A 21,700-nucleotide genomic window follows, 5' to 3' on the forward strand; every position below is an offset into this window, starting at 1 on the left:
ATGGGACTTAGGATTTTTATGTAAGAAGGGTTCAAAAATAAAGATGGTCCATTTATTTTAAAGGTGGTCCAATCCAAATCCTAAGTAGGAATTAACGCTTCTGGCGTTGTTTTGTTTTTTTTTTTAGGAATAAAAGCAAAAATCATCCGTAAACAACGCGAAATTAATAACGCTTCTGGCATTATGGGGCTTGTATTTACGCAAACGGTTTCGATAAAACGAAGAGACCTCCGCCAACCGCCATTATTGATCGCCGCCCTTGCCGCAGACCACCACCGGTCGTCAGTAACGCGGCCACGATCTTCGTAATAGCCGCCGCTCGCCTCTACCGCGGCCACCCATAGGGCCATCCTCACAGCCCACCATGCGATGATGGTGCAGATCAGAAAAAAATGGGGGACGATCGGCCGAAAAAAAAAATAGGATCTATTTTTGTCCCTCTCCGATCACTTCTAAAAACAGGGGCTGGACTGCTGGACAGCCGCCGCAAAAAAATAGCCGCCCCATGCCGCCGCTGCAACACCTCCGACGTGGCTCAGATGACAGGCGCGACGGCGATGGAGGGGGAAGAAAGGTATGAAAAAAACACATTCTAAACAATTTCTCATTGTACTAAACGAATTATCATACCAAAAATAATTAATCAATCATATTTTTCATGCCAGTATGTAAAAAATAGTGTATATATTGAAAGCAATACAATTTTTCCGGAAAAAAAAATATATATCATATGCAAAATTCCAGACTTAGTACATCTAGCAACTAGAATTTTAGATATTGCAAGAAAAATTGTACGCATATTTGATATGAAGTCACATATAAGCATAGGCCAAAAAATTTTGGTTCCTCATCAAATATTCATCAACATCAATATTTTTGGTTCATTGCTACGAAATATATGTATTTGCAGAGTAAACTTATTCATTCATGATATACATATTCACAGTAAGTATATACTTACGGATGCAGAAGTATATTATCAAAAATATATAATCATATGATCAAGTTTTCATAAATTCAAAAATGCATAAAGCATAAACACATATGATTTTGAGGCATCCGGAAAATAATAAGGCATAAAAAACTCATAAAAGTTACCGTTCACCTGGATTGAGCGTGCTGATAACGTGTTGTATTGCAAGTTTGTTTGCAGGCCTTTAGCTCGTGAAGAACAGTAAGAACAAGAAGAAGAGTAGAGACAAAATAGAGGGTTTCTTATTCCTTTATACCACACCTATGATCATTACATTAGAATGACATATATATAATAACAAGTGTAACGGAATACAATAATGGAGACATAAAGGAAACCGTTACACAATAATGTCCACAATCATTACTATTTATAACAAAAAATAATTTGATTTCAGAATAGAAAGAGATTTCTAAGTTATCATCAACGTGGTAAGTTTGTTTAGATTAACTCAAATATAATTTTTTTTGATAAAAAAAATATTTCAGTTGTTTGACATCAAGTTTGAAGTTCCTCAGTAAAACAGTAAAAAGTACTTTAACCTTAAGTTTAAATTTTTCTGTATAGCAAATTTAATTTGATAAAAACTATAAATGACAAAACCATTCAGATTACAAAGTTTATCTTTCAAGAAAAGAAGCACATTTAGTGTAGTGGTATCATAGTACCCTCCCACGGTACTGACCGGGGTTCAATTCCCCGAATGCGCATTGTCTCTATCTTATTTGTTCGCATGAGTAGCTTAGGAAGAGATTTGTTAGTTATCATCAACTTGGTACGTTTGGTTATATTAACTCAAATTTAAATTTTTTTGATAAAAAAAATATTTCGATTGTTTGAAATCAAGTTTGAAGTTCCTTAAAAAAGTACTTTAACCTTACATTTAAGTTTTTCAATATAGCAAATTTAATTTGATAAAAATTGTGAATGGCAAAACCATTCAGATTACAAAGTTTATCTTTCAAGAAAAGAAGCGCATTTAGTGTAGTGGTATCATAGTACCCTCCCACGGTACTGATCGGGGTTCAATTCCCCGAATGCGCATTGTCTCTATCTTATCTGTTTGCATTAGTAGCTTAGTTGGTCATGGGGTAAAATAGATAAAAAAATATATATATATTTTGGTTGTTTGATATCTTGTTTGAAGTTCCTCAGTAAAACTTTAAAAATTACTTTAAAACTTAAGTCTAAGTTTTTCAGTATAGCAAAATTTAATTTCAAAAATATTGTGATTGGCACAACATTTCAGCTTAAAAAGTTTATCTTTCAAGAAAAGAAGCGCATTTAGTGTAGTGGTATCATAGTACCCTCCCACGGTACTGATCGGGGTTCAATTCCCCGAATGCGCATTGTCTCTATCTTATCTGTTCGCACGAGTAGCTTAGGAAAAGATTTGTTAGTTATCATCAACTTGGTACGTTTGGTTATATTAACTCAAATTTAAATTTTTTTGATAAAAAAATATTTCGATTGTTTGATATCAAGTTTGAAGTTCCTTAAAAAAGTACTTTAACCTTAAGTTTAAGTTTTTCAATATAGCAAATATAATTTGATAAAAATTGTGAATGGCAAAACCATTCAGATTACAAAGTTTATCTTTTAAGTAAAGAAGCGCATTTAGTGTAGTTGTATCATAGTACCCTCCCACGGTACTGACCGGGGTTCAATTCCCCGAATGCGCATTGTCTCTATCTTATCTGTTCGCATGAGTAGCTTAGTTGGTCACGGGGTAAAATTGATAAAAAAAAATAAAAACAATTGTTTGATATCTTGTTTGAAGTTCCTCAGTAAAACTTTAATAAGTACTTTAAACTTAAGTTTAAGTTTTTCAGTATAGCAAAATTTAATATCCAAAATATTGTGAATATTGTGATTGGCACAACCATTCAGCTTACAAAGTTTATCTTTCTAGAAAAGAACCGCATTTAGTGTAGTAGTATCATAGTACCCTCCTATGGTACTGACCGGGGTTTAAATCCCCGAATGCGCATTCTCTCTATCATATCTGTTCGCATGAGTAGCTTAGTCGGTCACAGGGTAAGATTGATTTCCTAAATAGAGAGAGATCTTTTCAAGATATATTTTAAAAATAATTTGATTTCATAATAAAAAGAGATTTCTAAGTTATCATCAACGTGGTAAGTTTGGTTAGATTAACTCAAATTTAATTTTTTTTGATAAAAAAAATATTTCAGTTGTTTGACATCTAGTTTGAAGTTCCTCAGTAAAACAGTCTAAATTACTTTAATCATAAGTTTAAGTTTTTCAGTATAGCAAATTCAATTTGATAAAAACTGTGAATGACAAAACCATTCAGATTACAAAGTTTATCTTTCAAGAAAAGAAGCGCATTTAGTGTAATTGTATCATAGTACCCTCCCACGGTACTGACCGGGGTTCAATTCCCCGAATACGCATTGTCTCTATCTTATCTATTCGCAAGAGTAGCTTAGGAAGAGATTTGTCATCAACTTGGTAAGTTTGGTTAGATTAACTCAAACTTAAATTTTTTGATAAAAAAATATTTCGATTGTTTGATATCAAGTTCGAAGTTCCTTAAAAAGTACTTTAACCTTAAGTTTTAGTTTTTCAATATAGCTAATTTAATTTGATAAAAATTGTGATTGACACAACCATTCAGATTACAAAGTTTATCTTTCAAGAAAAGAAGTGCATTTAGTGTTGTGGTATCATAGTACCCTCCCACGGTTCAGACCGGGGTTCAATTCCCCGAATATGCATTGTCTCTATCTTATCTGTTTGCATGAGTAGCTTAGCAAGAGATTTTTTAGTTATCATCAACTTGGTACGTTTGGTTAGATTAACTCAAATTTAAATTTTTAGTATAAAAAAATATTTCGATTGTTTGATATCAAGTTTGAAGTTCCTTAAAAAGTAGTTTAACCTTAAGTTTAAGTTTTTCAATATAGCAAATTTAATTTGATAAAAATTGTGAATGGCAAAACCATTCAGACTACAAAGTTTATCTTTCATGAAAAGAAGCGCATTTAGTGTAGTGGTATCATAGTACCCTCCCACGATACTGACCGGGGTTCAATTCTCCGAATGCGCATTGTCTCTATTATATCTGTTCGCATGAATAGCTTAGTTGGTCACAGGATAAGATTGATTTCCTCAATAGAGAGAGATATTTTAAAAATAATATGATTTCAAAAAATATTTCAGTTGTTTAACATCAAGTTTGAAGTTCCTCAGTAAAAAGTACTTTAACCTTAAGTTTAAGTTTTTCAGTATAGCAAATTTAATTTGATAAAATCTGTGAATGACAAAACCATTCAGATTACAAAGTTTATCTTTCAAGAAAAGAAGTGCATTTAGTGTAGTGATGTCATAGTACCCTCCCACGGTACTGACCGGGGTTCAATTCCTCGAATGCGCATTGTCTCAATCTTATCTATTTGCAGGAGTAGCTTAGGAAGAGATTTGTTAGTTATAATCAACTTGGTAAGTTTGGTTAGATTAACTCAAACCTAAATTTTTTGATAAAAAAATATTTCGATTGTTTGATATCAAGTTTGATGTTCCTTAAAAAGTACTTTAACCTTAAGTTTAAGTTTTTCAATATTGGAAATTTAATTTGATAAAATTTGTGAATGGCAAAACCATTCAGATTAGAAAGTTTATCTTTTAAGTAAAGAAGCGCATTTAGTGTAGTGGTATAATAGTACCATCCCACGGTACTGACCGGGGTTTAATTCCCTGAATGCGCATTGTCACTATAATATCTGTTCGCATGAGTAGCTTAGGAAGAGATTTGTTAGTTATCATCAACTTGGTACGTTTGGTTAGATTAGCTCAAATTTAAATTTTTTTGATAAAAAAATATTTCGATTGTTGGATATCAAGTTTGAAGTTTCTTAAAAAAGTACTTTAACCTTAAGTTTAAGTTTTTCAATATAGCAAATTTAATTTGATAAAAATTGTGAATGGCAAAACCATTCAAATTACAAAGTTTATCTTTCAAGAAAAGAAGCGCATTTAGTGTAGTGGTATCATAGTACCCTCCCATGGTACTGATTGGGGTTCAATTCCTCGAATGCGCATTGTCTCTATCTTATCTGTTCGCATTAGTGGCTTAGTTGGTCATGGGGTAAAATAGATAAAAAAAAAAATATTTTGGTTGTTTGATATCTTGTTTGAAGTTCCTCAGTAAAACTTTAAAAATTACTTTAAACTTAAGTCTAAGTTTTTCAGTATAGCAAAATTTAATTTCAAAAATATTGTGATTGGCACAACCATTCAGCTTACAAAGTTTATCTTTCAAGAAATGAAGTTCATTTAGTGTAGTGGTATCATAGTACCTTCCCACGGTATTGATCGGGGTTCAATTCCTCAAATGTGCATTGTCTCTATCTTATCTGTTCGCATGAATTTTTTTGATAAAAAAATATTTCGATTGTTTGATATCAAGTTTGAGGTTCCTTAAAAAGTACTTTAACCTTAAGTTTTAAGTTCTTCAATATTGCAAATTTAATATGATAAAAATTGTGAATGGCAAAACCATTCAAATTAGAAAGTTTATCTTTAAAGTAAATAAGCGCATTTAGTGTAGTGGTATCATAGTACCCTACCACGGTACTGACCGGGGTTCAATTCCTCGAATGCGCATTGTCTCTATCTTATCTGTTTGCATGAGTAGCTTAGTTGGTCACGGGGTAAAATTGATAAAAAAGAAAAAAAAATTGTTTGATATCTTGTTTGGAGTTCCTCAGTAAAACTTTAAAAAGTACTTTAACCTTAAGTCTAAGTTTTTCAGTATAGCAAAATTTAATATCAAAAATATTGTGATTTGCACAACCATTCAGCTTACAAAGTTTATCTTTCAAGAAAAGAACCGCATTTAGTGTAGTAGTATCATAGTACCCTCCTATGGTACTGACCGGGGTTTAAATCTCCGAATGCGCATTCTCTCTATCATATCGGTTCGCATGAGTAGCTTAGTCGGTCACAGGGTAAGATTGATTTCCTCAATAGAGAGAGATCTTTTCAAGATATATTTTAAAAATAATTTGATTTCAGAATAGAAAGAGATTTCTAAGTTATCATCAACGTGGTAAGTTTGTTTAGATTAACTCAAATTTAATTTTTTTTGATAAAAAAAAATATTTCAGTTGTTTGACATCAAGTTTGAAGTTCCTCAGTAAAAAGTACTTTAACCTTAAGTTTAAATTTTTCAGTATAGCAAATTTAATTTGATAAAAACTGTAAATGACAAAACCATTCAGATTACAAAGTTTATCTTTCAAGTAAAGAAGTGCATTTAGTGTAGTGGTATCATAGTACCCTCCCACGGTACTGACCGGGGTTTAATTCCCCGAATGCGCATTGTCTCTATCTTATCTGTTCGCACGAGTAGCTTAGAAAAAGATTTGTTAGTTATCATCAACTTGGTACGTTTGGTTATATTAACTCAAATTTAAATTTTTTTGATAAAAAAATATTTCGATTGTTTGATATCAAGTTTGAAGTTCCTTAAAAAAGTACTTTAACCTTAAGTTTAAGTTTTTCAATATAGCAAATATAATTTGATAAAAATTGTGAATGGCAAAACCATTCAGGTTACAAAGTTTATCTTTTAAGTAAAGAAGCGCATTTAGTGTAGTGGTATCATAGTACCCTCCCACGGTACTGACCGAAGTTCAATTCCCCGAATGCGCATTGTCTCTATCTTATCTGTTCGTATTAGTAGCTTAGTTGGTCATGGGGTAAAATAGATTAAAAAAAAAATATTTTGGTTGTTTGATATCTTGTTTGAAGTTCCTCATTAAAACTTTTAAAATTACTTTAAACTTAAGTCTAAGTTTTTCAGTATACCAAAATTTAATTTCAAAAATATTGTGATTGGCACAACCATTCAGCTTACAAATTTTATCTTTAAAGAAAAGAAGCGCATTTAGTGTAGTGGTATCATAGTACCATCCCACGGTACTGATCAGGGTTCAATTCCACGAATGTGCATTGTCTCTATCTTATCTGTTCGCATGAGTAGCTTAGGAAGAGATTTGTAAGTTAACATCAACGTGGTAAGTAAATGAGTTAGAGTAACTCAAATTTAAATTTTTTTGATAAAAAAATATTTCGATTGTTTGATATCAAGTTTGAGGTTCCATAAAAAGTACTTTAACCTTAAGTTTAAGTTTTTCAATATTGCAAATTTAATATGATAAAAATTGTGAATGGGAAAACCATTCAAATTAGAAAGTTTATCTTTTAAGTAAAGAAGCGCATTTTGTGTAGTGGTATCATAGTACCCTCCCACGGTACTGATCGGTGTTCAATTCCTCGAATGTGCATTGTCTCTATCTTATCTGTTTGCATGAGTAGCTTAAGAAGAGATTCGTAAGTTAACATCAACGTGGTAAGTTTGTTTAGATTAACTCAAATTCAAATTTTTAAGTTTAAGTTTTTCATTATTGCAAATTTAATATGATAAAAATTGTGAATGGCAAAACCATTCAAATTTGAAAGTTTATCTTTTAAGTAAAGAAGCGCATTTAGTGTAGTGGTATCATAGTACCCTCCCACGGTACTGATCGGGGTTAAATTCCCCGAATGCGCATTGTCTCTATATTATCTGTTCGCATGAGTAGCTTAGCAAGAGATTTAGTTAGATTAACTCAAATTTAAATTATTTTGATAAAAAAATATTTCGAATGTTTGATTTCAAGTTTGAAGTTCCTTAAAAAGTACTTTAACCTTAGGTTTAAGTTTTTCAATATAGCAAATTTAATTTGATAAGAATTGTGAATGACACAACCATTCAGCTTACAAAGTTTATCTTTCAAGAAAAGAAGCGCATTTAGTGTAGTGGTATCATAGTACCCTCCCACGGTACTGACCGGGGTAAAATTCCCCGAATGCACATTGTATCTATCTTATCTGTTCGCATGAGTAGCTTTGGAAGAGATTTGTTAGTTATCATCTACTTTTAAAGTTTGGTTAGATTAACTCAAACTTAAATTTTTTGATAAAAAAATATTTCGATTGTTTGATATCAAGTTTGAAGTTCCTTAAAAAGTACTTTAACCTTTAAGTTTAAGTTTTTCAATATAGCTAATTTAATTTGATAAAAATTGTGAATGACACAACCATTCAGCTTACAAAATTTATCTTTCAAGAAAAGAATTGCATTTAGTGTAGTGGTATCATAATACCCTCCCACGGTACTGATTGGGGTTCAATTCCTCGAATGCGTATTGTCTCTATCTTTTCTGTCCGCATGAGTAGCTTAGGAAGAGATTTGTTAGTTATCATCAACTTGGTTAGATTAACTCAAACTTAAATTTTTTGATAAAAAAATATTTCGATTGTTTGATATCAAGTTTGAAGTTCCTTAAAAAGTACTTTAACCTTAAGTTTAAGTTTTTCAATATAGCTAATTTAATTTGATAAAAATTGTGAATGACACAACCATTCAGATTATCTATTCGCATGAGTAGCTTAGTTGGTCACGGGGTAAAATGTATAAAAAAGAAAAAAAAAAAAAAAAAAAAAAAAAAAAAAAAAAAAAAGTACATTAAAATTGATAATAAAAAAAAAGGGGGTTGTTTGATATCTTGTTTGAAGTTCCTCAGTAAAACTTTAAAAAGTACATTAAACTTAAGTCTAAGTTTTTCAGTATAGCAAAATTTAATATCAAAAATATTGTGATTGGCACAACCATTCAGCTTACAAAGTTTATCTTTCAACAAAAGAAGCGCATTTAGTGTAGTAGTATCATAGTACCCTCCTATGGTACTGACCGGGGTTTAAATCCCCGAATGCGCATTCTCTCTATCATATCTGTTCGCATGAGTAGCTTAGTTGGTCACAGGGTAAGATTGATTTGCTCAATAGAGAGAGATCTTTTCAAGATATATTTTAAAAATAATTTGATTTCATAATAGAAACAGATTTCTAAGTTATCATCAACGTGGTAAGTTTGTTTAGATTAACTCAAATTTAAATTTTTTTGATAAAAAAAATATTTCAGTTGTTTGACATCAAGTTTGAAGTTCCTCAGTAAAACAGTAAAAAGTACTTTAACCTTAAGTTTAAGTTTTTCAGTATAGCAAATTTAATTTGATAAAAACTGTGAATGACAAAACCATTCAGATTACAAAGTTTATCTTTCAAGAAAAGAAGTGCATTTAGTGTAGTGATGTCATAGTACCCTCCCACGGTACTGACCGGGGTTCAATTCCTCGAATGCGCATTGTCTCAATCTTATCTGTTCGCATGAGTAGCTTAGGAAGAGATTTGTTAGTTATAATCAACATGGTAAGTTTGGTTAGATTAACTCAAACTTAAATTTTTTGATAAAAAAATATTTTGATTGTTTGATATCAAGTTTGAAGTTCCTTAAAAAGTACTTTAACCTTAAGTTTAAGTTTTTCAATATAGCTAATTTAATTTGATAAAAATTGTGAATGACACAACCATTCAGCTTACAAAATTTATCTTTCAAGAAATGAAGAGCATTTAGTGTAGTGGTATCATAGTACCCTCCCACGGTACTGACCGGGATTTAATTCCCCGAATGCGCATTGTCTCTATCTTATCTGTCCGCCTGAGTAGCTTAGGAAGAGATTTGTTAGTTATCATCAACTTGATTAGATTAACTCAAACTTAAATTTTTTGATAAAAAAATATTTCGATTGTTTGATATCAAGTTTGAAGTTCCTTAAAAAGTACTTTAACCTTAAGTTTAAGTTTTTCAATATAGCTAATTTAATTTGATAAAAATTGTGAATGACACAACCATTCATCTTATCTATTCGCATGAGTAGCTTAGTTGGTCACGGGGTAAAATGTATAAAAAAAAATACATTAAAATTGATAATAAAAAAAAAAGGGTTGTATGATATCTTGTTTAAAGTTCCTCAGTAAAACTTTAAAAAGTACATTAAACTTAAGTCTAAGTTTTTCAGTATAGCAAAATTTAATATCAAAAATATTGTGATTGGCACAACCATTCAGCTTACAAAGTTTATCTTTCAACAAAAGAAGCGCATTTAGTGTAGTAGTATCATAGTACCCTCCTATGGTACTGACCGGGGTTTAAATCCCCGAATGCGCATTCTCTCTATCATTTCTGTTCGCATGAGTAGCTTAGTTGGTCACAGGGTAAAATTGATTTCCTCAATAGAGAGAGATCTTTTCAAGATATATTTTAAAAATAATTTGATTTCATAATAGAAACAGATTTCTAAGTTATCATCAACGTGGTAAGTTTGTTTATATTAGGACTCTATTATCATTAGTATTTGTTATCTATTGTTACTAGTATTCGTCTTGTATTAGGTTTACTATTCGCTACTATATATATTCCTGTACAGACTTATTATTTGATCATTCAGAAATATTATATCCTCAACTGGTATCAGCAGGTTTTTTTTTCTCTCTCTATGGCGCACCTCGGTTCTGATGGCGGTTCTGTTGGAAGTTCTGAACGGACTGTTTTTGAGGCCGCGCTTGTGGCACCCCTGCAGTCCGGGGTGTCGTTTTCTTCGGCTCATCACTTCGTTTCCATCAAGTTGACATCCCGCAATTTTTTATTCTGGCGTACTCAGCTTCTTTCGTTCCTGGATGGCCAAGGGTTGTTGGGTTTTGTCGATGGAACGTCCGTGTGCCCTCCGTTTACTGCCCTTACTGTACCGCCTGCCGAGGGGGATGCTGCCGCCGTGACCTCGTCGGCCTTGTCGTCCGCCGCTCGGAGTGCATGGCTTCGTCAAGATAAGGTCGTGCCACTCCGGATCCATCTTTAATGTCCTCGGCGGTCTCCTATAATGGTCCGGATCATCTTCGGGTTGGTGACGGTAAGTGTTTACCTATTGTTAGTACTGGTTCATCTTCGGTAGCCGCTTCTAAAACACTGTTTCGGTTGTCTGATGTTCTTTATGTTCCTGGGCTTTCTGCATCTTTGTTGTCTGTGCAACGGTTTGCTCGTGATAATAATGTCTTTTTTGAGTTTCACCCTGATTGTTTCTTTGTGAATGATCGTTCAACCAGGGAAGTTTTGTATAGAGGACCGGCTTCGGGAGGTCTCTATTCTTGGCCTGTCTCTCGTTCAAGTCCCGCTGCGTTTGTGGCCTCTCGTGTCTCCTCTGAGGTGTGGCATGGTCGGTTGGGTCACCCTCATCCGCGTGTCTTGCGGCAGATATTAAATTCGTGTTCTATTCAGTCTAGTTTTAGTGATAGTTCGGAGTTGTGTCGTGCTTGTATGTTTCCCATGCCTCGTGTCAATACTACTACGTCGCATGTTTTAGAGCTTATATATACTGATATTTGGGGCCCAGCGCCTTTTCTTTCTGTCAATGGCTTTCGTTATTTTGTTTTGTTTGTTGATGACTACACACGCTATGTATGGTTTTATCCTATGCGTTTGAAAACTGATGTGTATGCTATCTTCGAGCAGTTTCGGTCACTAGTTGAGCGTTCATATGGTCGTAAGATTGTCTCTATTCAATCCGATTTAGGGGGAGAGTATAAACGGTTGCACCGTACTTTTGTCTCTTTGGGTATTAATCATAGGCAATCTTGTGCCTATACCCATGAGCAGAATGGTAGAGTTGAGCGTCGGCATCGTCACGTTGTGGAAACGGGTTTGGCCCTCTTGGCCCAGGCTTCGGTTCCACAACGATATTGGGATTATGCCTTTGAGACTGCGGTCTATCTCATTAATAAGATGCCAACTCGCGTTTTGGATAATGATAGTCCTCATTATCGTTTGCATCGCTCTAGTCCTTCGTATTCTTTCTTGTGCGTGTTTGGCTGTCTCTGTTATCCTCTGTTGCACCCGTATAATCGTAACAAGTTACAGTATCGGTCTTCTCCGTGTGTGTTTCTTGGTTATCCGCCTTCGTTTCGTGGCTATCGTTGTTTTGATCTTGCTACTAACAAGGTATTCATTTGCCGCCATGTGCGGTTTGATGAAACCGTTTTTCCGTTTGCTTCTTCTGTACCTTCTCAGGTCTCTCGCTCTCGCCCGGTTGAGCCGTGGGGTGTTGGCGCCGTTCAGGTTGGCGCGAGCTCCGGTGTTTGCCCTGCTGGGCCGGATCCTCGTCCGGACATGGACACGGATTCCGGGGCTGCTGGTGCTGCTTCTGATTCCCGCACCGAGACTGCCGTGGCTCCGGATGTGGCAGTCCCGGGTGCCCCTAAGGCGTCCAAGCGAGGTCGCCGCACGGTGAAACCGGTTCCGCCTCGGTCTCATGTTATGGCAACTCGTTCTTTGGGACCGGCGCAACATGTGGCACTAATGACTGTCTCTGAGCCGACTTGTTATTCTCAGGCAGTTCGGTATCCGGAATGGCGTGAGGCCATGGATCTTGAGTTTAATACCTTGCTTCAGAATCACACTTGGCGTCTGGTTAGTCGCACGCCTGGCATGAATGTTGTGGGGTGCAAATGGGTGTTCAGGACTAAGCGCAAGGCTGATGGCACAATTGAGCGGCACAAGGCTCGGTTGGTGGCTAAGGGGTTCAATCAAGTCGCAGGACAGGATTTTTTTAAGACTTTCAGTCCCGTTGTAAAACCCACAACCGTGCGGCTTCTCCTCTCCTTGGCCGTCTCTCGCGGTTGGGTAATTCGGCAGTTGGATGTTCACAACGCCTTTCTTAATGGTACTCTTGCCGAGACAGTCTACATGCGACAGCCGCCTGGCTATGAGGACCCGTCACGGCCGGATGATGTGTGCTTATTACAGAGGTCGCTCTATGGTCTTAATGTAGCAACCCGAAGTTTAAGTTTTTCAATATAGCAAATTTAATTTGATAAAAATTGTGAATGGCAAAACCATTCAGATTACAAAGTTTATCTTTCAAGAAAAGAAGCGTATTTAGTGTAGTGGTATTATAGTACCCTCCCACGGTACTGACCGGGGTTCATTTCACCGAATGTGCATTGTCTCTATCTTATCTGTTCGCATGAGTAGCTTAGTTGGTCACGGGGTAAAATTGATAAAAAAAAATAAATAAATAAATAAAAAAAATTGGTTGTTTGATATCTTGTTTGAAGTTCCTCAGTAAAACTATAAAAAGTACTTTAAACTTAAGTCTAAGTTTTTCAGTATAGCAAAATTTAATTTCTAAAATATTGTGATTGGCACAACCATTAAGCTTACAAAGTTTATCTTTCAAGAAAAGAAGCGCATTTAGTGTAGTAGTATCATAGTACCCTCCTATGGTACTGGCCGGGGTTTAAATCCCTGAATGCGCATTCTCTCTATCATATCTGTTCGCATGAGTAGCTTAGTTGGTCACAAAGTAAGATTGATTTCCTCAATAGAGAGAGATCTTTTCAAGATATATTTTAAAAATAATTTGATTTCATAATAGAAAGAGATTTCTAAGTTATCATCAATGTGGTAAGTTTTGTTAGATTAACTCAAATTTAATTTTTTTTTATAAAAAAAAATATTTCAGTTGTTTGACATCAAGTTTGAAATTCCTCAGTAAAACAGTAAAAAGTACTTTAACCTTAAGTTTAAGTTTTTCAGTATAGCAAATTTAATTTGATAAAAACTGTGAATGACAAAACCATTCAGATTACAAAGTTTATCTTTTAAGAAAAGAAGCGCATTTAGTGTAGTGGTATCATAGTACCCTCCTACAGTATTGATCGGGGTTCAAATCCCCGAATGTGCATTGTCTTTATCTTATATGTTCGCATGGTTAGATTAACTCAAATTTAAATTTTTTGATAAAAGAATATTTCGATTGTTTGATATCAAGTTTGAAGTTCCTTAAAAAGTTGTTTATCCTTAAGTTTAAGTTTTTCAATATAGCTAATTTTATTTGATAAATATTGTGAACTACACAATCATTCAGCTTACAAAGTTTATCTTTCAAAAAAAGAAGTGCATTTAGTGTAGTGGTATCATAGTACCCTCCCACGGTACAGATCGAGGTTCAATTCCCCGAATGCGCGTTGTCTTTATCATATCTGTTTGCATGAGTAGCTTAGTTGGTCACGGTGTAAAATTGATAAAAAAAAATATATATTTTTTAGTTGTTTGATATCTTGTTTGAAGTTCCTCAGTAAAACTTTAAAAATTACTTTAAACTTAGGGTCCGTTTGAAAAGCAGGAAAATGACTTTTGGAAAACGTTTTCTGGAAAATGAGTCATTTTCCGAAAAACATTTTCCTTTCCAGTGTTTGGTTGCATTATAGAAAACTGTTTTTCTGTGTTTGGTTCATTTTCTGGAAAATGAGTAGAATTGTATAATTAAACATTTTAATTATTTTATTTAGAATATTACAACATGTATAATAATATATAATAATATAATATTAATTTTAAATATAATAAAAAATAGCTAAGTTTTTCAAAAAAAAAAAAAAAAAACTAATAATATATGGTTGTAGTGGTATGGACGTATGGTGGTGGTGGTGGTGGTGGCGGCGACGGTGGTTGCGGTGGTATAGTGGCGGTGGTTGCGGTGGTATGGTGGTGATGGCGGCGGTGGTGGTATGGTGGTAGTGGTGGCGGCGACGGTGGTTGCGGTGGTGGTGGTGGTGGTGGCGGTGGCGGCGGTGGCGGCGGTGGTGTGAAGGTGGTGGTGTGGTGGTGGTGTGGTGGCGGTGGTATGTGGTGGTGGTGGTGGCGGCGATGGTGGCGGCGGTATGGTGGTGGTGGTGGTGGTGGTAGTGGTTGCGGTGTTGGTGGTGGTTGTGGTGGTGGTGTGATGGTGGCGGGGGTATAGTGGTGGTGGCGGCGGCGGCAATAGTGGTGGTGATGGTGGTATGGTGTTGATGATGTTGGTGGTGGTGTGATGTTGGTGTAAAAGTTGGAAAATGACTTCCCCCCAAAAAAAGGGGAAGTCATTTTCCTCCAAAACAAGCCTATTTTCCAAAGTCAACGGAAAATGATTTCCGTTGACTTGATTTTCCAGGCACATCCAAACACTGGAAACTTGGAAAATGATTTCCAGAACTCATTTTCCAGGTTTCCAAACACACCCTTAAGTCTAAGTTTTTCAGTATAGCAAAATTTAATTTCAAAAATATTGTGATTGGCACAACCATTTAGCTTACAAAGTTTATCTTTCAAGAAAAGAAGCGCATTTAGTGTAGTGGTATCATAGTACCTTCCTACGGTACTGATTGGGGTTCAATTCCTCGAATGTGCATTGTCCCTATCTTATCTGTTCGCATCAATAGCTTAGGAAGAGATTTAAAGTTAACATCAACGTGGTAAGTTTGGTTAGATTAACTCAAATTTAGATTTTTTTGATAAAAAAATATTTCGATTGTTTGATATCAAGATTGAAGTTCCTTAAAAAGTACTTTAACCTTAAGTTTAAGTATTTCAATATTGCAAATTTAATATGATAAAAATTGTGAATGGCAAAACCATTCAAATTAGAATAGAGGATCAGAATATGTATATATTCCGGGGCTTGCGGTCCGAATATCGTCCTTTGGTGGCGTCGCTAACAAGGGGTGCTACGGTGTCTCTGCCCGAGCTATCCGATTTTCTTGTTTCGCAGGCTTTTATATGTTCCGATGATGCTGGTGATGTTGCTGCTGCTCCGGTCGCCATGGCGGCTCAGTGCGGTGGAGGCCGTTCGGGCGGGCAGCAGCGTGGAGGTGGCAACCGCGACCGTGGTCGTGGCAAAGGGCGTGGCCGTGGTCGAGGTGGTGCCGGGGCTGTCCAGTGTCAGATCTGCTCCGGCGAGGGCCATTCGGCCACTTCGTGCTATCGCCGGTACGAAGCTCCGGGGCCGAGACCGCATGTTGCGTATCCCGTGGACGATACGGCTTCGGTTAGCACTCAGCAATGGTTTCCCGACACTGGTGCGTCAAAACATGCCACCCCAGATCCGTCTTTGATGTCCTCGGCAGTCTCCTATAACGGTCCGGATCATCTTCGTGTTGGTGACGGTAAGTGTTTACCTATTGTTGGTACTGGTTCTTCTTCGGTAGCCTCTTCTAAACACTGTTTCGGTTGTCTGACGTTCTTTATGTTCCTGGGCTTTCTGCGTCTTAGACGAGTACCTTGATTGAACAACGTCGGGTAACGATTTCTCATATCATCCTCTACTTCCCAAGTGGCTTCTTCTGTCAAGTGGTTAGACCACAAGACCTTTACAAGTTTCACAACTTTCCCTCGGGTTTCCCTTGTTTTGGTATCAAGAATCTTTACTGGTTTTTCCTCGTAAGTTAGCGACTCGTCCATCTCCACAACCTTATAATCATAACAATGGTGTTATTAGTATCACCATCACCCATTCAAGGGTCTCAAGACAACCTTTTAATTCCTTACCTCTGGACGAATTACATGAGAGTTATCATGCCTGTACTTCTTCAATTGCGATACGTGAAATACATCGTGTACCTAGTCGAAAAATACGTTTATAATGGCTTAGATAAGTCGTGTTTCCAAGAATACTAATAATAACCACTCATTAGCAATAAGGTCGTTACTTTATCCAACTCCGTTGGTAAAGCCAATCGATAAGCTACCTTCCCAATCCTTTTCCAAAATTTCATATGGTCCAATAAATCTAGGACTTAGCTTCCCCTTCTTTCCGAATCTCATTACTCCCTTCGTAGGTGAGACTTTCAGTAACACCTATCATAATAACACATCTTAGTCCCAAGCATATAAATACTTTGTAATTGTTCATCTCTTAATAAGTTAGTCAAATTTACCTTTTCGCCTTCCTGAAACTCAAACTCAACCTCACCAAGAAACTTAAACTTGAGTTTCATACACAAAAATGGAACGATGCAATTAACACACCAAAAGACAAAGCGGTGTTACAGTGGTCGTGGCAAAGGGCGTGGCCGTGGTCGAGGTGGTGTCGGGGATGTCCAGTGTCAGATCTGCTCCGGCGAAGGCCATTCGGCCACTTCGTGCTATCGCCGGTACGATGGAGCTCCGGGGCCGAGAGCGCATGTTGCGTATCCCGTGGACGATACGGCTTCGGTTAGCACTCAGCAATGGTTTCCCGACACTGGTGCGTCAAAACATGCCACCCCGGATCCGTCTTTGATGTCCTCGGCAGTCTCCTATAACGGTCCGGATCATCTTCGTGTTGGTGACGGTAAGTGTTTACCTATTGTTGGTACTGGTTCTTCTTCGGTAGCCTCTTCTAAACACTGTTTCGGTTGTCTGACGTTCTTTATGTTCCTGGGCTTTCTGCGTCTTTATTATCTGTACAACGGTTTGCCCGTGATAATAATGTCTTTTTTGAATTTCACCCTGATTGTTTTTTGTGAAGGATCGTTCACCCAGGGAAGTTCTATATAGAGGGCAGGCTTCGGGGGGTCTCTATTCTTGGCTTGTTTCTCGTTCAAGTCCCGCTGCGTTAGTGGCCTCTCGTGTCCCCTCTGAAGTTTGGCATGGTCGGTTGGGTCACCCTCATCCTCGTGTCTTGCGGCAGATTTTGAATTCGTGTTCTATTGATTCTAGTTTTAGTAATAGTTCGGTGTCGTGTCGTGCTTGTATGCTTGGGAAATCATCTCGGTTTCCCTTGCCTCGTGTCAATACTACTACGTCGCATGTTTTAGAGCTTGTTTATACTGATATTTGGGGCCCAGTGTCTTTTCTTTCTGTCAATGGTTTTCGTTACTTTGTTTTGTTTGTTGATGACTACACACGCTATGTATGGTTTTATCCTATGCGTTTAAAAACTGATGTGTATGCTATCTTCGATCAGTTTCGGTCACTAGTTGAGCGTTCATATGGTCGTAAGATTGTCTCTATACAATCTGATTTAGGGGGAGAGTATAAACGGTTGCACCGTACTTTTGTCTCTTTGGGTATCAATCATAGGCAATCTTGTTCCTATACCCATGAGCAGAATGGTAGAGTTGAGCGTCGGCATCGTCACATTGTGGAAACGCGTCTGGCTCTCTTGGCTCAGGCTTCGGTTCCACAGCGATATTGGGATTATGCCTTTGATACTGCGGTCTATCTCATCAATAAAATGCCAACTCGAGTTCGAGACAATGTCAGTCCTCATTATCATTTGCATCATTCTAGTCCTTCTTATTCCTTCTTGCGTGTGTTTGGCTGTCTCTGTTATCCTCTGTTGCGCCCATACAATCGTAACAAGCTGCAGTATCGGTCATCCCCGTGTGTGTTTCTTGGTTATCCGTCTTCGTTTCGTGGCTATCGTTGTTTTTATCCTGCTACTAACAAGGTATTCATTTGCCGTCATGTGCGGTTTGATGAGACCGTATATCCGTTTGCTTCTTCTGTGCCTTCTCAGGTCTCTAGCTCTCGCCCGGTTGAGCCGTGGGGTGTTGGTACCGTTCGGGTTGGTGTTGGCTCTGGTGTTTGTCCCACTGGACCGGATCCCCATCCGGAGTTAGATGCGGATTCCGGGGCTGCTGTCGCTGGTTCCGATTCACGAACCGTGACTGCCGTGGCTCCGATTGGGGCGGTCTCGGGTGTTCCTCCTGCGCCCAAACGAGGCCGCCGTACGGCGAAGCCCGTTCAGCCTCGGTCTCATGTTATGGCAACCCATTCTCGGGGACCGATGCAGCATGTGGCTCTTATGTCTGTCCCTGAGCCGACTTGTTATTCTCAGGCAGTTCGGTATCCGGAGTGGCGTGAGGCCATGGATCTTGAGTTTTATGCCTTGCTCCAGAATCACACTTGGCGTCTGGTTAGTCGTACACCTGGCATGAATGTTGTGGGGTGCAAATGGGTGTTCAAAACGAAGCGCAAGGCCGGTGGCACGATTGAGCGGCACAAGGCTCGGCTGGTCGCTAAGGGTTTCAATCAAGTCACGGGGCAGGATTGTTTTGAGACTTTCAGTCCTGTCGTCAAACCCACCACCGTGCGGCTTATTCTCTCCTTAGCCGTCTCTCGCGGTTGGGTCATTTGGCAGTTGGATGTTCACAACGCCTTCCTCAATGGTAATCTTGCAGAGACAGTTTACATGCGACAGCCGCCCGGTTATGAAGACCAGTCACGGTCGGATGATGTTTGTTTGTTACAGAGGTCACTCTATGGTCTTAAGCAGGCTCCTCGAGAGTGGTTCAATAGGTTGCATGCCTTCTTGGTGTCGGTTGGTTTTTCACCTTCCAAGACTGATGTTTCTTTATTCATCTATACTCGTGACTCTGTCTCTTTATATGTGCTTGTATATGTTGATGATATCCTTGTTATGGGGTCTGATGCTTCGCGTGTTACTCGGCTTCTTACTGACTTAGACTCGGAGTTTAAGATTCGTGACATGGGTGCTCCGTCTTTCTTTCTTGGCATTGAGACGGTCTCCCAGGATGGTGGTTTGTTCCTTTCTCAACAGCGATACATGCGGGATATTTTGAGCCATGCAGGTATGGTGGACTGTAAACCGTTGGCTACTCTGGTTCCTGTGTCCCGACCCGCTTCTGATTCTGTGGTTCCCTATGCGGATCCCACGCAGTATCGCAGTCTTGCTGGGGCTCTACAGTATCTTACTGTCACTCGCCCGGATCTCTCTTTTACCGTGAATCGGGTCTGTCAGCATATGCACTCTCCGACTACTGAGCATTGCGTTATGCTCAAGCGTGTTCTACGGTACGTTAAAGGAACTCTGCACTTTGGTCTTTTTATTCGTCCATCTTCCTCTGTTGCGGTTCATGCCTTTTCGGATTCGGACTGGGCTGGTGATCCAGCTGACAGGAAGTCTACTAGTGGTTTTGCGGTTTTTCTTGGTGGCAATCTGATTTCCTGGTCTTGTCAGAAGCAACGTACGGTTGCTCGTTCGTCTACAGAGGCTGAATACAAGGCACTGGCTGATGTGTCTGCGGAGGTCACTTGGTTGGTTTCTCTGTTGCACGAGCTTGGGATGTCGTTGGCTGCTCCTCCCACTCTCTGGTGTGATAATCTGGGTGTGACTTATCTCTGTTCCAACCCGGTGTTCCATGCTCGTACGAAGCATGTGGAAATTGATTACCACTTTGTTCGTGACAAAGTGGCGAAGAAGGAGTTGCAGGTTAGCTTCATTTCCACAAAGGATCAGCTGGCTGATGTGTTCACTAAAGCTCTCCCTAGTCCGCGTTTCTCTACTCTGTGTGGCAAGCTCAATGTTGTTGCTAGTCCACCTTATGCTTGAGGGGGAGTATTAGGACTCTATTATCATTAGTATTCATTATCTATTATTATTAGTATTCGTCTTGTAATAGGTTCACTATTCACTACTAGATATACTCTTGTACAAACTCATTGTTGATTATTCAGAAATATCATATCCTCATCATCATCGACGTGGTTAGATTAACTCAAATTTAAATTTTTTTTGATAAAAAAAATATATTTAAATTTTTTGATAAAAAAATATTTTGATTGTTTGATATCAAGTTTGAAGTTCCTTAAAAAGTACTTTAACCTTAAGTTTAAGTTTTTCAGTATAGCAAATTTAATTTGATAAAAATTGGGAATGGCACAACCATTCAGCTTACAAAGTTTATCTTTCAAGAAAAGAAGCGCATTTAGTGTAGTGGTATCATAGTACCCCTCCCACGGTACTGACCGGGATTTAATTCCCCGAATGCGCATTGTCTTTATCTTATCTGTTCGCATCAGTAGGTTAGGAAGAGATTTGTAAGTTATTATCAACGTGGTAAGTTTGGTTAGATTAACTCAAATTTAAATTTTTTTGATAAAAAATTATATTAAAATTTTTTTCACAAAAAAATATTACGATTGTTTGATATCAAGTTTAAAGTTCCTTAAAAAGTACTTTAAGTTGGTCACATGGTAAGATTGATTTCCTCAATAAAGAGATATCTTTTCAAGATATATTTTAAAAAAAAATTTGATTTCCTAATAGAAAGAGAGGAGATTTGTAAGTTATCATCAACGTGGTAAGTTTTGTTTGATTAACTCAAATTTAATTTTTTTTGATAAAAAAAATATTTCGGTTGTTTGATATGAAGTTTGAAGTTCCACAGTAAAACAGTATGAAGTACTTTAACCTTAAGTTTAAGTTTTTCAGTTTAGCAAATTTAATTTGATAAAAATTTTGAATAACACAACCACTCAGCTTACAAAGTTTATCTTTCAAGAAATGAAGCGCATTTAGTGTAGTGGTATCATAGTACACTCCCACGATACTGATCGGGGTTTAATTCCCCAAATGTGCATTATCTCTATCTTATCTGTTTGCATGAGTAGCTTAGGAAGAGATTTGTAAGTTATCATCAACGTGGTAAGTTTGGTTAGATTAAATTAAATTTAAATTTTTTTTGATAAAAAATATTTCGATTGTTTGATATCAAGTTTGAAGTTCCTTAAAAAGTACTTTAATTTTAAGTTTAAGTTTTTCAGGATAGCAAATTTAATTTGATAAAAATTTTGAATGGCACAACCATTCAGCTTACAAAGTTTATCTTTCAAAAAAAGAGGCGCATTTAGTGTAGTGGTATCGTAGTTGCCTCCCACGGTACTGACCGTGGTTTAAAAATCCCCGAATGCGCATTGTCTCTATCCTATCTGTTCGCATAAGTAGCTTAGTTGGTCACACGGTAAAAGTTTGAAGTTCCTCAGTAAAACAGGTAAAAAGTACTTTAAGTTTAAATTTTTCAGTATAGCAAAATTTAATTTGATAAAAATTTTGAATGGCACAACCATTCAGCTTACAAAGTTTATCTTTTAGTGTAGTGATATCATAGTACCCTCCCACGGTACCGACCGGGGTCCAGTTGGAGAAGGTGCCAGTCACCTTCTCTGTCGCTGATGAATTTTGTTTTTTTTTTTTTTAATTTCAATGTTCAACGGTTGTT

At 37.3% G+C, this 21,700-nt stretch overlaps 1 protein-coding gene and 10 non-coding genes across 11 annotated transcripts; all 11 read left to right on the top strand.

The window, feature by feature from the left end:
- Positions 1-1,612: 1,612 nt before the first annotated feature.
- Positions 1,613-1,683, top strand: TRNAG-CCC. The gene has a single exon. It is a non-coding gene; the product is annotated as a tRNA-Gly (tRNA).
- A 263-nt stretch (positions 1,684-1,946) lies between these two features.
- On the top strand, positions 1,947-2,017 carry TRNAG-CCC. The gene has a single exon. It is a non-coding gene; the product is annotated as a tRNA-Gly (tRNA).
- Positions 2,018-2,251: 234 nt separating this feature from the next.
- Positions 2,252-2,322, top strand: TRNAG-CCC. The gene has a single exon. It is a non-coding gene; the product is annotated as a tRNA-Gly (tRNA).
- Positions 2,323-2,584: 262 nt separating this feature from the next.
- TRNAG-CCC lies at positions 2,585-2,655 on the top strand. The gene has a single exon. It is a non-coding gene; the product is annotated as a tRNA-Gly (tRNA).
- A 1,320-nt stretch (positions 2,656-3,975) lies between these two features.
- Positions 3,976-4,046, top strand: TRNAG-CCC. The gene has a single exon. It is a non-coding gene; the product is annotated as a tRNA-Gly (tRNA).
- A 1,485-nt stretch (positions 4,047-5,531) lies between these two features.
- Positions 5,532-5,602, top strand: TRNAG-ACC. Its single transcript has one exon. It is a non-coding gene; the product is annotated as a tRNA-Gly (tRNA).
- A 646-nt stretch (positions 5,603-6,248) lies between these two features.
- On the top strand, positions 6,249-6,319 carry TRNAG-CCC. The gene has a single exon. It is a non-coding gene; the product is annotated as a tRNA-Gly (tRNA).
- A 262-nt stretch (positions 6,320-6,581) lies between these two features.
- TRNAG-CCC lies at positions 6,582-6,652 on the top strand. The gene has a single exon. It is a non-coding gene; the product is annotated as a tRNA-Gly (tRNA).
- Positions 6,653-7,482: 830 nt separating this feature from the next.
- Positions 7,483-7,553, top strand: TRNAG-CCC. The gene has a single exon. It is a non-coding gene; the product is annotated as a tRNA-Gly (tRNA).
- A 5,996-nt stretch (positions 7,554-13,549) lies between these two features.
- Positions 13,550-13,620, top strand: TRNAR-CCU. Its single transcript has one exon. It is a non-coding gene; the product is annotated as a tRNA-Arg (tRNA).
- A 1,737-nt stretch (positions 13,621-15,357) lies between these two features.
- On the top strand, positions 15,358-15,982 carry LOC109173069. The gene is made up of 2 exons (XM_019322327.1): positions 15,358-15,859; positions 15,966-15,982. The coding sequence occupies exons 1-2, from the start codon at positions 15,358-15,360 to the stop codon at positions 15,980-15,982; spliced, it is 519 nt and encodes a 172-aa protein (XP_019177872.1).
- The last annotated feature ends 5,718 nt before the right edge of the window (positions 15,983-21,700 follow it).

This window comes from Ipomoea nil, unplaced genomic scaffold, assembly GCF_001879475.1.
Source record: "Ipomoea nil cultivar Tokyo-kokei standard unplaced genomic scaffold, Asagao_1.1 scaffold0465, whole genome shotgun sequence".
Classification (NCBI taxonomy): domain Eukaryota; kingdom Viridiplantae; phylum Streptophyta; class Magnoliopsida; order Solanales; family Convolvulaceae; genus Ipomoea; species Ipomoea nil.

What these genes read in the sequence shown, in the direction of transcription:
- LOC109173069 (XM_019322327.1), top strand. Translation starts at nt 15,358, where the DNA reads ATGTATATATTCCGGGGCTTGCGGTCCGAATATCGTCCTTTGGTGGCG.